The sequence below is a fragment of the Suncus etruscus genome, chromosome 2 (genome assembly GCF_024139225.1).
Source record: "Suncus etruscus isolate mSunEtr1 chromosome 2, mSunEtr1.pri.cur, whole genome shotgun sequence".
Lineage (NCBI taxonomy): Eukaryota > Metazoa > Chordata > Mammalia > Eulipotyphla > Soricidae > Suncus > Suncus etruscus.
The window spans coordinates 40,164,182-40,178,839 of record NC_064849.1 but is presented as its reverse complement, the minus strand read 5'-3'; the positions used below and the strand labels follow the sequence as shown (position 1 = coordinate 40,178,839).

The following is a 14,658-nucleotide window of genomic DNA, read 5'->3' as shown; positions in this document are numbered from 1 at the left end:
TAACTTTTATTTATTTGCATCATTACTGCATTATTATAGAGAACTAAACCACCTATTATTAAATTCTCATTAATTTACTTAGAGATACTACTTTTTCCTCCTAGCATAAAAACAGATTTTTATTGTATAACAATACATACTTGCATATGTTTATGCTTGCTGTATATAGCTATAAATAGCAAGAAGAGCTGCTCGCAAATGTTAAGAATGATAAGATTAACAGCAAGTACCCTAAAACTATGGGCATACTAAAACTGAAAATAAAAGCGGATGTTAAAAGTTAGGTTGACTAATTATATTTAAACTTTATCTATTCTTTCCTTTTAAAGAGAAGGAAAGGGTTCATTAAATAGTAATCTCAAAATAAGAGCAATGGCTAAAAAGGAAATTAACAGATACATAGCAAATAACATATTCAGTAAATATATTTAAAAATAGTAAGGGAATATATATTTTTACAAATGGTAAGGGAATGCAAACGTGGTATACTAAACCTGACAGAAGCAATGAACAAAAAGAACAGAACAACTTTAAGCTGAGTACCAAATGATATATTTTTACAAACTTCAAAAAAAATTTCCAAAAAAATCAGAAAGGAATGTGATATTAAATGTCTGTTAAAATACTGCAAATTTGACCATATCAATACAATTTCAAAGTAATGATCAAATGAGTATATTACTTTGTTCAAAAGTCAAGTAAACATAATTTTAAGTTTTCTCAAACAGTCATAATTCCTACCATTTCATCCCGGGCTTCTGTTTCTTTTCTCAGAGGAGGTTCAAATTGTAATTTGTCAACTGCAAGATATAGTAAATTTTTATAAATTCTACATGAAAGGGCTGAGTTTGGAATGTAACAGTAAGCATGTGAGTTGGGATGGAGATGGGAACTGAACAAAATTTCTTATTTTTCTTGCAAAAGCACCAACAAGAGCCTTTTATGTTTATTAAAACAAATACTTCCCTAACATATTTTATTGACAGGAATCAAAAAATCAAATATCACATTTTGGATACAAGATGTTAATAGGCTTAAGTTAACATATAGGAACCATATGGGGTTCCAAGAATCAAACCTGTTTGGCTGCATAACACTCAAGAACCTTACCCACTGTAATTCTGGTCCAGAAAAACCCCTTGACATATTACAGGACCTTTTTTATGCAGATTTCCCCCTTTTTGCCCATTATAGTTCATTGCCTAAGCAATTTCAAACTCTATTCTTTATTTCCCACACCCAATGAGACTGTTACTTTCCTCTGTGGTTCCACTTTCTTCTATACTAATTTGAAAAGTACACTCAAGCAGAAAGCTAGGGTGCAATCAGATCTTACCACCAGGTATCCCAAATATGAAGGATTATAGCCCTGTGGTATCCATTACCCATTTCCTCAAACAGTTACTTAGAACATACACAAGCCCCTTCAGTGTTTTTTCTTAGTCATCTACATTTTAAATTTTGTTAACCTTAGAAAAAGGTTTTTTGGGGCCGGGAAGGTGGCGCTAGAGGTAAGGTGTCTGCCTTACAAGCGCTAGCCAAGGAACGGACCGCGGTTCGATCCCCCGGCGTCCCATATGGTCCCCCCAAGCCAGGGGCGATTTCTGAGCACATAGCCAGGAGTAACCCCTGAGCGTCAAACGGGTGTGGCCCAAAAACCAAAAAAAAAAAAAAGAAAAAAAAAGAAAAAGGTTTTTTGACTATACCAGGCTGTGCTCTAGGCTCACTCCAGGCTCTGTGCTCAGAAATCACTATGGAAGGCAGGGGACCAAATAGGCTGTGGGTAAAACAATTAACTACTGTTGACATGAATTACTCTAACACGTGAATTACTGTATTTGCCGGCGTATAAGACGACCCCCTAATTTTGCAGTTAAAACATAGGCTTAGGCCTATATTCGCTGTATCAGACAGAATGTTCCTGTGCTGCAACTGTATGTACCACATTGAGCCAATCACAACAAAGGTTCAAAGGTTATTCTGTAATAAACTTCCTCTCTGACTCTGGCCAATCTGAGCAGGCTGTTTACAGTGTAGATTCGGGTCCAGAACATTGTCTAATTTGCATGCATAAATAGCCTGCTTGGATGGCTGAGTTAGAGAGGCGGTCTGAGCAGCCTTGCAATGATTGGTGCAGGATCGAGTTGGAAAATTCGTTTTGTGGCAATATTCAGACAATTTTTGTTTAGCGGCATATTGAAACATTTTTCGGGATATACTCAGTGTATAAGACGACCCCCGATTTTCGGTTGACTTTTTTTTGTTTCAAAAGTCGTCTTATATGCTGGTACTCTCAGACATTAATTTTGAACAAAAGGGACTGGAGAGATAGCGTGGAGGTAAGGCGTTTGCCTCACATGCAGAAGGACGGTGGTTCAAATCCCAGCATCCCATATGGTCCCCCGAGCCTGCCAGGAGCAATTTCTGAGGTTAGAACCAGGAGTAACCCCTGAGCGCTGCTGGGTGTGACCCCCCCCAAAAATATTTTTTGAACAGAAGAAATCTGGCAAAAATGGTCTGTTCATATGATGTTAAAAATCAAGTGAAAACTGATCTTTGGAGATAGGAATCAGAATGGTGATTAGACTTAATGATTAGCAATGATTAGTGTATAATATTAATTGTGACGAGAATGAAAGATCCTAGAAATATTCTCATAATGTTCACTATCTTGGTCTGGTGAAAGTTTTATAATTTATCCAAAAATTCATTAGGCAATATACTTAAGCATATAACTAAGTTATCAGCTCAACTATGAAAACTGAAACACATCCAAGAAAATGACTAGTTGTGTATAAAATCTGTTTTAAAAAAATAACTTGAAAAAAATTAAGATAAATTACAAAAAAAAAAAAAAAAAAAGAAAAGAAAAAATAGAAAGAAAAACCTACATTTTTTTTTTCCTGGATCTGTATCATACAGGTTTCACTCTAGTAAGGTATTAGTGCTTTCAGTACTCATTGAAAGAACAAAGCCTTAAACTTAATGTTGAAGAAGACTATTCTGGTTAAGAGCATAGACATTAATAAATATGTCAACACTAAGAAATCTTATTCTGGAGCTACAATCAGTGATGCTCAAGCATAACCACGATCATTCTCAGTGATGCTAGGACAGCCATATGCCGGCAGTCAAATCAAATCAAAGCCTCTGCACATGCAAGACATACTATTATTTACTAAGGACCCACATTCCTCACCCCAAAATAATAAAATCATTTAAAAATAACATAAGGTGGGGAAGAACAACAGTGAAATACCAAGATATATCAAAGCATTGATACAGAAGAGAGGAGGAATAGGAAGGTTAACTTTAATAGATTTTAGAAGTACTATGAAGTATTAGTAACCCAGAGTTTGCTTCTAAAACATGACTAGATATACTAAAGAAAAAAAATTTACTGAAAGAACTAAAATTATCTGTGGGAAGTTTGTAATAAAGTTGACTCATCAAATCCATCTATGACAAGATTGAGTTCTTTTAAGTAGCATTGAGATAAATTGATCCCCAAAATATAGAAACCAATCATTATAAAATGGAAGAATAAACGAAATTCTTTTATAATATTAGAATGGTGACAGCCGTGCTAAATAAAAACAAGATTTAATTTTTAATTAATTTAATTTAATTTAAAAGTTGGGGCTGCCTCCACTTGGGACAGGGTGGGGGCTCCCCGCCCTGTGCTCCAGGACGAGCACTTCTCTCCCACCTCCCCTGGGCCGCTTCCACCTTGGGACAGGGTAGGGGTTCCTCGCCCTGTGCCGCAGGACCGAGGATCGAGAACACACGTGCAAAGATAGTCTAATTTATACCATAGAGGTCTAGTCAGCTCAGACTTAATACTCCCTCTCCTCAGATTATCCACAGCCCATAATACAGAAGAGCAAAAACACTGAAGCAGCTTGTAATATCCCTATATTACTTAGACAAACTACCTGGCTAGAAAGAATAAACTCTAAATCAGATATACCTTCAAACACCTCTAATACAATCAGTATAGCAGACCGCTTTATTAAACAACTTGAAAACTCAACATTCAAAACCCCCAGATGCAAAGAAATATGGGTAAACTAAGGAAGACACTAGCAGCTGGGGAAATGGAGAGAAATACTATCAAGTATCCAAGTCTACCAAAACACGAGAGTCTCATACATGAGGACCTAAAAGCAGCAATGAATGCCCTAGCAAAGAAATCAAGGAATAACTAGATAAATAATTCAACCAACTCAAAGAACTTTTACAGAAGATGAAAGAATCCATACAAGATTTAAAAGTTACACAAAATAGATAAATATATGAATTGAATTTAAAAGCTGCATAAAATAAAGGAGATAGCTTATTAAGGAAATGTCAACTCTGCTACCTTTCTGCCTGTTACTTGGTCTAGAGTCACTTGAATTATAAGGTCATATAAGAACCTAACAATAAGCTGGGTACTAAAAGAGGTTAAATCTTTGTTTTGTTTGTTTGGGCCACACCTGGCTATACTCAGGGCTTATGCCCAGCAGTGTTCAGGAAACCATACACGGTATTAGGGATTGAACCCAGGTGGGTTGCAGGCATGCATGCCTTGCTGCATGCAAGACAAGTGTTCACCCATGATACTATCTCTCCAACCCTAAAAGATATTAAATATTGAATTACTAGATTACCTATGAAAAGTGATTAAAAACTGGTATTCTAACTCTAGAACTTCCAAAGCTATATTTAGAAGGATGGAAATATTTGGGTTCAAGGAAACTCAGACTTAATTCTCATTGTAATAGTTTTATGTATTTAATATATCTATTATAATTTATAATTTTTACTTGTGCTTTATTCTAAATTACTTTAAGTATATTTTAAAACAAGTATTCTTTAAAGCAGGGGTCTCAAACTCAATTTACCTGGGGGCCGCAGGAGGCAAAGTCGGGGTGAGGCAGGACCGCATAAGGGATTTCACTTAACAAATATTCGCAATAAAAAATTGCATTAGTAAGAAAAAAATCGCATTAAACATTAGCATACCCCGAGCAGTTCCGTTTATTGCGTTATTCGATAAGCGAATAATCGCGAATACTGCAATATTTGAAGGCCGCGGGCCACAAACTGGAGGGCAGCAAACGGCCCGTGGGCCGAGAGTTTGAGACCCCTGCTTTAAAGTAAACATACTCGTCACTAACACTTCTTTATAAATATTCTAAAGTGGCTCTTAATGTGATAAATATGGAAAACAGTTTTTAGACCAATGATTATTGAATAAACATTAAGTTCTTTTCAAATAAATATTTAAAAAAAAGTAGTGTTAACTCAAGCAAAAAAGTAAAAACTGATCTAAATTTCAAATAATAGGGAAGGAACTATTTGAGTATCAACTCATAAAAAAGGGTACAATCATCAAGTGTATTAATTAAAAAACCAGTATATGGAAAATGACTTGATCTTAGAGTGACATCACTGGCCTATAAAAAGAGGTATTTTCCATAGTACTGTAGGTACTGGCCATAGTACCAGGTGCTATTGATCTGAGTATTGCCAGCAGTTTGAGAGTCTTATTAAACTTATACATAGCATAAATTCAGCTATGTGAAATAAACATGAAAAAATATGAAGAAAATTTAGCAAAAATTAATCTACTTGATGATGAGTGATTATGAGCAATGTTATTTTTTAATTTTTTTCACTTGAAAATTTGTTGCAATGGGCATGCATTACCTTTATAATTAGAAAAAAATCTAATTATAAACCAAAGTAATTTAATTATAAACCATAAAAGCAACCTCTATTTTAAAGCTATTCTAGTATGTTAATATAGCCTCAGTTAATAAAAGGAGAGAGATGGAGAGAGAGAACGCGCGAGAGAGATGGTGAGAGAGAAAGAGCAAAAGAGTGAGAGAGAGAACATGTTTGCCAAACACATACATACAATTTATCTCTGAAGCTGTCCGTTCAGCTCTGGCATTCCGGTTTGTAGATCTAATGGTATGGCGAATGATTGCATGGGGCTGTAAAATAAGCATAATAAACACATTTTTAGTATTAATAGGTCAAATTACCTTTTTAAAATGATCATTATTGACAAACATGGATCCTAATAATAAATTACAAGATAAATACAAAAAATACAAACTACTTTGTCATGACCTCTGTATAAAGAACCCTAGCCTAGAACCCATAGCTAAGGGAGGGCACTCGGCTCACAAAGCCTTTGGTCACCTGTACCCACAATTGCCATGAGATGCTCAGGGTAAAGGGGAAATTGACAGAGGTCGCGGCATAAATTCACCCCTCTCATTTGAGACAGTTTTTCTAGCATCCTAAGGACATCTCTCTCAATTCCTCTAAAGACCACCAAGATTTCTGTAAATCAAAACTGTTTTCTAGTTACCAAGCAAATATGCTGAGACCTGGATGACCAGGTCTGAAGGTGGTTTAATTCCTGGCATCCCATTTGGTCCCCCTAGCCTGCCAGGAGTGATTTCTGAGGGAAGAGCCTGTGTAGCCCCATAGTGCAGTTGGGGGTAACCCAAAACACAAACAAAAATAAATAAATTTAAAAAAAGAATACTATAGGAGATAATGTGAAAATTACTAAAGAAACAGAGCATCTGGCCCTGAGCCATGGTCACTTGGTTTTAAAGATAATCTTTGCATCAAAACAAAACCCAATTTAGGCATGCAGTAAATAGCCACACAAAAGATCTCCTGGAAAAGAGGAACTGGGCATTCAAGCTACAAAGCTGAATCAGCAGGCTTATGAGACTTTGAGAAATTAGGGTATTGTTAAATCTTAGGCCAAATAAAAGTGACGTCTCTGGTAAAGATCAATAAGTATTGTAATCATTGTATTAAAAAGGATGTCATTGAATTCTATAGAAAGTTTTGATGATTATCTATACCTCACAGAAGCCACATATGTTTTCCTGCTATGTAAACTATTGATCACTCCCTTCTTCCTTGTTAACTCAGAATGACTTGCTAAAGTAAATGTACAAAAAGCCCACTCCCGGGGCCGGAGAGATAGCATGGAGGTAAGGCGTTTGCCTTTCATGCAGAAGGATAATGGTTCGAATCCCGGCATCCCATATGGTCCCCTGTGCCTGCCAGTAGCGACTTCTGAGCGAACCAGAGTAATCACTGAGCACAGTTGAGTGTGACCCCACCCCCCAAAGCCCGCTCTTTGAGTGAATAGACGGACTACAAACTCCTCTCTAGTGTGTGGTCTAGTCGCAATTCCTGACTCTGGTGCCCAATCTCCTAGAAGACCCCGCTACTGTTCCTGTGTCCAGCTGCTCCTGCCCAGCCTGTGATAATACTTAACAAGTGAATTTGTTTACTCTATGTTTATACTGTAAAAAAAAAAAGAAATTCAAAGACAGTTGCCAACCCATATCTTATCTTGTAGGAGTTTATAGTCTAGGAAGATAAACCACAAATACTTCCCAGATAAGAACATGATTAAGTGACATTAAGATTACTTTCAAAGCCCAGCAGAATGTGAAATGACTTCCACCTGAACTGCAATTGAAGTTCTTCATGACAGAGCTGCAACAGGATCGGAAGCCTTGATAAGACATGTGGACACTGAATGAGCAGCAATGTCCTTCCCTAAACTATACCATAGAGCATTCACTATTCACTATTTACTTTAGAAAAAATAAGAGCAAAGCAAAATAAGAAGAAAAGGAAACTGTGAAGTACATGTGGAAAACTGGGGTTGGTTATTTTTTTGGACACATTATAGACTTAGTAAAGAAATGACTAAGCTGGTAAGAGAGAAGATAAGTCACTGAAGGCTTTGAATCTAAGAAAAGGGTTTCAATTTTATTTTCTAAGGAAGGAATTTTGGCAAGATTTCACAGAAAGGCAGCAGAAATAACAGTCAATTTGTAATCTGGGTAATATGTAAGATCAGGGAAGTGTGTGAGCAACCGGGTGTGTAAAAGTGTGAAAGGGAGAAATGTGCAATGTATGAAACTAAGAATATTATAATTAAGTGAGAACCTACTCCCTAGTTTTAGGTATTCCTGATCCTTTGAAACTATGCCAGATAGCTCAGGTTCTATCTGTCAAATTTCTGGCTTAACTCTCATTCACTGATGACTGAGAATGTCTTCTGTCTTCTATGAGAATAGAGACAGTGTTGATCTCATGCACTTTTGTGTCCTCAGTTACCTGTAGTAGGTTTGCATTTTAAACATGGTGATACTATCACTGAATAGAAAACGAGAACTCAATAGGAGAAGTAGATTTCAGAAGCCCAACAAAAGAGTATGGAAGTCACAAAGAGGAATCTGGTTATTAGGACATAACTAATGAAAAACTAGTAGTGGTAAATTTATATTCAATTCCACATTTAAGACTAATTTTTCACAAGCTTTAAACTTTCAAGGAACTAAAATCACTAATTTAAAGAACTAAGATACAAATAAATCACTAATCCGTTTTATTTGTAGATAAATTATTAATCTACAAATAAAGAATTAAGTAGAAAAAAGCTCTAAATGGGTGACTTAATATTTTCAAATAAAATTCACTGCCTAATAATTGAGAATATTAAATATAATGTTCAGTGGCTTATCAAGAGTATTTATAGTCTAAAGTTCATACAAATAAAGTATAGTGTATTAACTGAAGGATTCAGTTCTCCAGTTAGTTTATTATTATTTTGCTTAGATTCAAATTCTAATTCCATTATTTACTAGTCATATGGTCTTAGGAAAATCACCTCAATTCTTTCTCCTCCTTCCCCCCATTCATGAAATGGTGATATTACCATATTGCCTGCCCTATCACAAAAAACTATTTTGAATATTGAGATTCTATAAAAATTATCTGGCCCAATTCTTAGTAGAGAATGACTATCCAATGAATATTATCATCCACTGTACTTAGGTAATACTTAGGTATTATAACTTAAATACTTAGGTATTATAACAGAAATAAAACTTCCTTCAATAAATAACTATAAATTTATTTCTACAGTCTAAATAGAATTAAAACAGTGATAGATAATGAAATGTTTAGAGAAACAGAGATGAAAAGGAATCCTAGAAGGGGAGGAAAAGAAATGGTTAAAAAATACAGGGCCGGGCGGTGGCGCTAGAGGTAAGGTGCCTGCCTTGCCTGCGTTAGCCTTGGATGGACAGCAGTTCGATCCCCCGGATTCCCATATGGTCCACCAAGCAAGGAGCGACTTCTGAGCGCATAGCCAGGAGTAACCCCTGAGCGTCACCGGGTGTGGCCCCCCCCCCAAAAAAAATACAGCTAGGTGTGACATAGTCAGGGATAGGCACATATCAGAGGGCAGGTAGTCCCTTGTTCTTGACTAAGTAGTTAACTAAGTTGTTAATTAACAAGTATTGTTAATGCTAGTCAACATAATTTCATTATAATTTCATAGAAGGCAAACAGTTACGTGTAACTATGCGGTTAGTCTTAATTAAATATTACAAATGATAACCTTTTCCAAGAGAACCTCTAATTAAAAAAATTATTTGTATTCTACTAAAAGTGCTCTGTGGCTAAACTTTTGTTCTTGTCTAAGGAAAGTCTCAGGCAACGTTCTTAAAACCTTTGGAAATGGATGGCCTTCATTTATGTAATCAGAAAGGTCAAGCTCTCACTTTAGAAGCTGAGATACAGGAAGAAAGAAAAGTGTTATATGGATAGAAAAAAAAATCAGCAACAATTTCATCTCTGCAGTTCTAGAAAGGAAATGGACAAATGTTATACTAGACTATCTCTTTGAAAAACTATGTTAACAAATGAAGAATTTAGAATGCTAGACTTTAATTTTGTTTTAAGGCCACACCCAACTGTGCTCAGGAATCATGATTGATGGGGTCCATATGGGGTGCGAAGGATAGATCTTAGGTTGGTTATTATGCAAGGCAAACACTATCTGCTGTACTATCTCTCCAGTCCCTAGAGTAATAATTTTAAGAACAATAATTCTAGTTGAAAAACAAGGATTGTAAAAAGTGTTAATGAATTACCTTACCGTATTTTCCGGCGTATAGGACGACTTTTGAAACAAAAAAAAAAGTCAACTGAAAATCGGGGCGGTCGTCTTATACCGAGTATATCCCGAAAAATGTTTCAATATGCCGCTAAACGAAACAAAAAAAAATCAGGCCGCAGAGTTTCCAAATCTCTTTCTTGGGGGCTCCCAAACAGTACTCGGGAGATCTGGGGGCCACTTCTGGCAAAACCCAGCTAACCGTGTTGGTGGGTCAGTGCTAGGGTCCGAGGATGGGGTGTTGTTTGGTTCATGTAGTGGGGGAGATTAACTGACGCCACCAGGGAATTGCCAGAAAAGGAGCTATGATAAGGGACCAATCACTGCAAGGCTGCTCGGATGACTCTCTAACTCAGCCAATCAAAGCAGGCTTTTGATGCATGCAAATTAGACAATGTTCTGGACCCGAATCTACACTGTAAAAAGCCTGCTCAGATTGGCCAGAGTCAGAGAGGAACTCTATTACATTATAACCTCTGAACCTTTGCTTGTTGTGATTGGCTCACTGTGGTACATACAGTTGCAGCACAGGAACGTTCTGTCTGATACAGCGAATATAGGCCTAAACCTATGTTTTAACTGCAAAATTAGGGGGTCGTCTTATACGCCAGAAAATACGGTATGTATTTTATACAATAATTTCCCCATATACTTTCCCAATAATTTTTTAAAAAGTAAACAATCATCAATTGTAAGCAGGATAAATATGGTTTAAACTAAATTACTAATTTGTTAAAGTTGATAAATTTTATTTTTATTTACACACTGTGGTTACAAGGTTGTTCATAGTACAGTTGCTTTATTTTTGAGTTGTTCATGATTGAGTTAGTCATACGAGGCACAACCTTCACCAGTGCACATTTCCCGTCATCAACATCACCAGTTTCCTGCTTACTCTCCTGATGCCCTTCCTTTCTGTCTCTGGGGAGCACATTCCCCCCCTCCCCCTCCCTACTTTTTGGCCAAAGTGAATGAATTACCAAAAAAAACCCCAAAAAAACAAAAACCAAGAAAACCCCTCTAAGATCATAAAAATGACTTATTTTTATATAGTAGACATCAAAACTTCATTACCTCAAAGTCATCGTCGTCACCTTCAGTATAATGTGTATGGTTATCAGGATTGTTCACTCTGTCTAAGAGTTCAACTGCTAAGGCCCTAGAGAGACCTGGTTGTCCTACAAAAGTATGCTAAATAAAACAAAACAAAATTTTATCAGTTTGCTTTTACATTCATTGACTTTTAGAAAATTTCGTTTATATTTTTCTATTGGATAACTATGATAAAACAAAATTTCACGAGTATAATTTTACATACATTGACTTTTAGGAAATCTCATTTATATTTTTCTATTCAGTAACATTGACGATTATTAAATGCAAAGGCATTTGTCCTCATATAGCTGACCTGCTTTGACTCCTGGTACCTTAGATGGTCCCCCAAAGTGAGTCCCCCAGAGTGAGTGATCCCTGAGTACAAAGCCAGGAGTAAACCCTGAGTACTTCTGGTGTATCCCACAAAACAATGAAAAAATAAAGACCCCCCCAAAAAAATTTTTCTGAAGAGAAAATGCAAATAAATGAACCAAGTAGTAAAATATTAATCAGCGAACCATATTCTAAAACTAACCTTTGTGAGATAAATTTATAACAAAATTTCTACACATAAGATTAACCAATCTGGGCCCGGAGAGATAGCACAGCGGTGTTTGCCTTGCAAGCAGCCCATCCAGGACCTAAGGTGGTTGGTTCGAATCCCGGTGTCCCATATGGTCCCCCGTGCCTGCCAGGAGCTATTTCTGAGCAGACAGCCAGGAGTAACCCCTGAGCAATGTCGGGTGTGGCCCAAAAATCAAAAAAAAAAAAAAAAAAAAAAAAGATTAACCAATCTATATTAGTTTATAAAGTTAGACTTAAATCTTTTGGGTTTTATTTTGTTATCCAGGGTCACCCATACCCAGCAGTGCTCAGAGCTCAAATCTTGGAATTCTGGGGACCACATGTGCGATTCCAGGATCAACCTGGCAGTGCTTAGTGATTACTCCCGGATTTGTGCTCAGGGAGGCTGTATGTAAGGCAAACACCTTAAGCCTTTTACTACCTTCTCTGGCCCAACATTTACAATTTTGTGGGTTTGGGTATTATTTTTTTGTTTATGTTTTGGATGACACTCAGTGATGCTCTGGTGCTACTCCTAGCTATGTATTCAGGAATTACAACTGACAGTGTCCAGGGGATCTTATGGGATGCTGAAGTTGGCCAGCTGGGGTTGGCCAATCCAGGTTGGCTGCATGCAAATTATGTGCCTTACCCACTGAACTATCGTTCCAAACTCAAACTTTAAAAAATTTGTGTGTTTGGGTTACACCCAGAAGTGCTCAGAGATTACTCTGGCTCTGCACTCAGGAATTACTTCTAGTGGGCTCTGGGCACTATATGAGATACTAGGAATCGAACGCTTGTTGGCCATGTGCACGGTAAACACCCTACCCACTGTATTATTGCTCCAGCCCCCATAAGCTCCAGCTTTCAATCATGGACTATTACTAATAAAAGCGTTCTACACAACATTCAATACATTCACACATAAAATTAATAAAAGCAATTAATTTTAGAGTATAGCAGCATTTTAAGAGTCTTCTCTAAGGCCAGGGTTGGCAAACTGCAGTCCACATGCAAAATTCAGTATACTGTCTCATGTAAATAATTTTCTTGGTAATAGATGTCAAGATCCATTTTTGTATTTTGTCTGTTACTTCCTTTGTGTATAAGGCAAAGATAAATAGTGGCAACAGAGTCTTAAGACCACAAATGAGTCTAAAACACTTATTACATGATTTATATATATAAAATTTGCTGATCCTTGCTGTAAAAGATTATTTTTACATTTAAAAGTGTAAATACTTTTGTTCAGTGCTATGTATGATTACTGTGCAACTACAGACAGTTCTATATTTCTAATGACTTACAGTTAGAAGTCTTTCAGCAGTTGGCCTTTTCTTTGGATTTTTTGTTAGTGCTATTTTGACAAAATTATGGAATGTTGATGACCTTGAAATAAAGAAGAGACAAGTATAAAAACATTTCACTACCATTAGTTTATGATGAAAGTCAACTTACAAACAGTCAAAAAGTATGAACTACATGCTTTCCCCCTTGTGTCCATTTATACATACATAGGTCCCCAAACTAATTGCAAAGCAGTGTTTATTTCTTGGAAATATATCATTTTCAGCTCATACATAAACCACAATTAGTAATATACAACTTCGAGGAGCCAGGAACTTGACTCAAGTGGTAAGAATATATGCCTTGCATATTCAAGGCCCTGGGTTCGATCTCCTGCACCAAATGCCAAAGACCTCCAGGTCTGAGCAATGCAAGGTGTAAGGCCACAAAACATCTCTTAAATGATATATGCATTTATACATGTGTGTAAAATATATAACGTATCTGATTACATATACACACTAGAAATTATAAACAGGAGCTCTGTAATTTTCTAGGATTCATAATCATGTATTCCAAGTACTATAGAGAAATCAAAATAACTTTCTCTTACCATCATACATAGGATGCCATGTTTGGCTATCAGAAAAGAGCTATATGGTGTGGAGACAGGGAGGATATTTTAGAAGACTACCCTTAAAAGGTGACAGAATTTCCAAGGAATGAGGGTTAAGAAAAAGGAGGGAAGAGATTTTGGCCAATTTTAGAGTTTTTCTACCATCTAGATAAAAATGGGGAAAAGCAGAAGATACAAATTATATAACTGTCTTTTTATAACTAATGGAAAGAGGTATTTGCATCATAACTAGGATTCCACTGGAGGAGTATTTAGAAAAGAACTAAAGAGATGGGCTAATCTCAATTGCTATAAATGACAATAATTACATAGCTGCAAAAAAAAAAAATTACTGTTTGGTGACTTGCGGCAGAAATGGCCTGGAGTCAAGTAATATCTTAAACTGACAAAGACAATTCAATTGTAAGAACTGTTCTAGGATCTGATAGTGAGTTTAGTCGTTGTAACTAATACTTAATCCAGAATGAGTACGCACTTAGCCCTACCATAAGTGCCCTTCAATTTCAGTTACTTATGAATAGAGAATATCAGCGTAAGAAGAAACTGTAGCTATACAAAAGAATACAATTAATATCAGGGTATGAATTCCTTGATTTCCATAATATTTGTCTTTCCTTTTGAGCATCATCTGCATAATGGCTTGGCTCCTAAATTGTGTTAAGTATAGGCAAACTAATAAAACATAAAGCAATCACTTATAAGCTATGAAAAGTTTTTCTGGAAAAGTGAATATATATATATACAGAATCTGGGGTCCTGAATTCTCCTTCAAGAGATCCATGAAAAATTCCTGAATACAAAGATTTGGAAACTTACATTTACATATATGTGAAATGATACTACAAGAAAAATAATGGATTTTTTTTTCTATTTTAAAATTAAAAAAAAAATTGGGGGGGGGGGTCACACCCAGAACTGCTCAGGGACTACTCCTGGCTTTGCACTCAGAAATCACTCCTGGCAGGCACAGGGACCATAAAGGATGCCAGGATTCGAACCACTGTCCATCCTGAATCAGCTGCTTACAAGGAAAGCCCTACTGCTGTGCTATCTCTCTGGCCCCTAATTTTAA

At 36.4% G+C, this 14,658-nt stretch overlaps 1 protein-coding gene across 2 annotated transcripts in view; it reads right to left on the bottom strand.

The window, feature by feature from the left end:
- Positions 1-14,658, bottom strand: part of MAP4K5 (mitogen-activated protein kinase kinase kinase kinase 5) — a 110,303-nt gene that overhangs the window by 28,834 nt on the left and 66,811 nt on the right. For both annotated transcript variants that reach the window (XM_049767044.1, XM_049767053.1), the window contains exons 11-14: positions 12,970-13,051; positions 11,075-11,191; positions 5,906-5,984; positions 742-800 (exon numbers count right to left, since the gene is read on the bottom strand). In XM_049767044.1, the coding sequence (XP_049623001.1) occupies positions 742-800; positions 5,906-5,984; positions 11,075-11,191; positions 12,970-13,051 (337 nt within the window). The remainder of the gene's footprint in view (positions 1-741; positions 801-5,905; positions 5,985-11,074; positions 11,192-12,969; positions 13,052-14,658) is intronic.